Raw genomic sequence first — 3,086 nt, 5'->3', positions numbered from 1 at the left:
TGGCTCAGAGAAAGGCACCAGCAGCAGCAGCAGCCGCTAACATGCAGTGGGATTGTCTGCCTGCTGTGCAGCACTGAGAGAGAGGTCAAAAGGTCCCCAGTAGGGTGACATTGGGTGGTGCACAAAGGAAAGGAAGGGGAGTAAAAACAAAAAGAAGAAGAAGAAGGAAACAATAGGCAGAAAGTCTGAATACAATATCGCAAATTTCATCTTCAGTCCAGCAGCATGATCAGAGGTCTTGCAGGTTGTTGTGGAATGACGTTGCCAGAGGCTTTAGCAGGGGGGACATGTGCTACAGCAGCGGCTGGTGATGCAGGAGAGGTCAAAGCCCCCAGAGTTGATGGGCACTCCGTCACAGCTGAGGATGCTGCCAACGGCAGCAGAGGTGGAGGATCCCACCACGGTGTTCTGTGGGAAGGAGCTGAGGATGGGGCCGGGCAGGGTCACCAGCACAGCAGGCGGCTCAATGACGACAGTGGAGCTCTGGCACTGCCTGACACAGCACTCATTGCAGCTGTTGGCCAGCGGGGTCGGGCCGCAGGGCTGGCAGCAAGGGCTGCAGGGCTGGCACTGTTGGCACTTCTCAGCACAAGCCATGTTTCAAGCCTGCTGCTGCACCTGGGAGAGAGGGCAGGGAGAGGCAGAGCACAAACACACCTGAGGAACAGCCAGTAAAGCAGCAACAGAAAGCCAAGGTATTTGCTACTGTTTTGGCAGGGAGAGGCTGTGCTGGGGGAAACAAGGGAGCATTTCCCTGAACCCAATAGCTCCTTTAGAGTTCAAGCAGGTCTGGAGATGTTCCTGCCTGAACTGCAAGAAAATAACTCCCTCCTCTACCCAGAACAGTGTCCCCTCTGCCCACACAACCACGACCAAAGAGGACTAGCAGAAGACAAAGGAGCAGGAGTAGGCTGGAAAGCTTGACCCTGTTCTAGAGAGGATGGAGGAGAAAGAGAATTTCCACTCACCTGTTTCCAAGGAGAAGGAGGTGACAGAAGTGTTTGAGAGAGTCACCAGTTAGACTGGCTTTTATACTGACCCCACCAGTGCCTCGGGGCCTGAAGGTCAAGTGACAATTTTCCTGCATGATCCTAAGAAAAGAAAACATCTTAAGGAATGAGATGGCATGAATTACTGTTTCCCTCTATGCTGACTTTGCACTTCCTGCCATATGTCATTGCCATTTCCCCCGGGGACATTTGTGAGTGTTGGTATGAGAGGTTCCAGGATTTCTTCTGGTAAGGATGTGTCTCCATGGGTAGATGTTCTTAACGGAATGTACAAGGGATCCAGAAGAGGCAGGTGATGCCAGCCTGGGGCATTCTGCTAGATATTTGTCATTCCTGCTGATAGGAAGAGGTCCAGCTGCTCCCAGCTTTCCAGTCTTTGGCTTCTCACACAAGTGTTCCCCTGAGCTGTGCCTGAGTTCACCTGGAGCCCTACCAGGGGTTCTGCAGGAGACAGGAGCAAGGTCCCTGGGAAACATCTCAGTGCCCCAGGGCTGTCTGGAGGCCGCATGAACAGGGCTGGCCTGGGGTTGGGATTCTTCACGGGTCGGGATTCTCCTGAGTACCATGGAACTCTCCAGGCTGTCACTAAAACCCAGGAAATACACTCTCTACATATATTGCTGAGTTAGAAACTTGACATTTCCTTTTCCATCCCCCTCGGAGCATGGGGACAGCTCCATAAAACATGCACAGTCACACTCCCAAACACATTATTGCAGATCGGCACAGGGGACACACGCCAGGGGAAGGGATGGGAAGGAGGAGGTGCCAGGGATCTCCCTGCCAAAACAGGGCTAAGGCACTCTGAGCAGCACAGATGTTCAAGCAGCAGTGCCAAAGGAGTCTCAAGGACTGCCAAAGAAGAGGAGGAAGCCAACGGGTGTGACCAGCAAGACAAGGCCCATTCTCAGGTGGTGCCTTGTGTGATCAGGAAAGGACCTGAGAACTGGGAGCAGATGGGGCCCTTATGAATCACAAAAATCTAGTACCGTTTCAAACATCCAGCAGAGTGCCCCAGGCTGGCATCACCTACCTCCTCTGGATCCCTTCTATACTTAGTGCATGTCTTCTGGCCACAGTCACACATCCTTGCCCTCAGGAGATCCTGGAAACGCTCATACCAACACTCACAAGTGTTCCTGAGAGAATGGAAATGACATAGGCTAGGAAATGCAATATCAGTGTGGAGGGAAAGAGCAAGTCTTGCCATGTCATTCCCAAAGATCTTTTCATTCACTGGAATCATGCACAAAAATTGTCACTTATGTAGCAGGATTCTGTGCCCTGAGGCACTGTGGGGCCAGTATAAAAGCCAGTCTAACTGGTGACTTTTCAAAACACTGCTGTCAGCTCCTCATTATTAGAATCAGGTGAGTGGAAACCCTCTTTCTCCTCCAATCTCTCTAGGACAGGGTCAAGCATTCCAACCCATCCCTGCTCCTTGCTTTGCAAGTGGTCTCAGGTTGTGGTCCTGTAGGCAGAGGAGACACCTGAACAGAGACTGTGGCTGGGCTGAGATTATTTTCCTGCAGCTTAGGCAGGAGCATTTCTCGGCCTTCCTGAAGTCTCAAGCACATGTTGGGCTCAGGGAAAGGCTCCCTTGTTTCCTCGTGCACAGTCTCTCCCTGCCCAAACAGCATCACATGCCTTGGCTCCCTGTTGCTGCTTTGCTGGCTGTTCCTCAGAGGTGTGTGTGCTCTGCTTCCCCCCTGCCCTCTCTCCCAGGTGCAGCAGCAGGTTCGAGACATGGCGTGTGCTGAGAAGTGCCAACAGTGCCAGCCCTGCAGCCCTTGCTGCCAGCCCTGCGGCCCGACCCCGCTGGCCAACAGCTGCAATGAGTGCTGTGTCAGGCAGTGCCAGAGCTCCACTGTCGTCATTGAGCCGCCTGCTGTGCTGGTGACCCTGCCCGGCCCCATCCTCAGCTCCTTCCCTCAGAACACCGTGGTGGGATCCTCCACCTCCGCTGCCGTTGGCAGCATCCTCAGCAGTGATGGAGTGCCCATCAACTCTGGGGGCTTTGACCTCTCCTGCATCACCAGCAGCTGCTGTGGCAGCAGAAGGTGCCCTCCTTGCTAA

General features: G+C 53.6%; 2 protein-coding genes across 2 annotated transcripts; one reads left to right on the top strand and one right to left on the bottom strand.

Annotated features, from left to right (window-relative positions):
• Positions 1 to 273: 273 nt before the first annotated feature.
• On the bottom strand, positions 274 to 597 carry LOC139682572 (feather keratin Cos2-2-like). Its single transcript, XM_071577030.1, has one exon. The coding sequence runs from the start codon at positions 595 to 597 to the stop codon at positions 274 to 276; it is 324 nt and encodes a 107-aa protein (XP_071433131.1).
• A 2,159-nt stretch (positions 598 to 2,756) lies between these two features.
• Positions 2,757 to 3,086, top strand: LOC139682571 (feather keratin Cos2-2-like). The gene has a single exon (XM_071577029.1). The coding sequence runs from the start codon at positions 2,757 to 2,759 to the stop codon at positions 3,084 to 3,086; it is 330 nt and encodes a 109-aa protein (XP_071433130.1).

This window comes from Pithys albifrons, chromosome 25, assembly GCF_047495875.1.
Source record: "Pithys albifrons albifrons isolate INPA30051 chromosome 25, PitAlb_v1, whole genome shotgun sequence".
Taxonomy (NCBI): Eukaryota; Metazoa; Chordata; class Aves; order Passeriformes; family Thamnophilidae; genus Pithys; species Pithys albifrons.
Note: the sequence above shows the minus strand (reverse complement) of the source record. Positions and strands in the feature narration are given on the sequence as shown.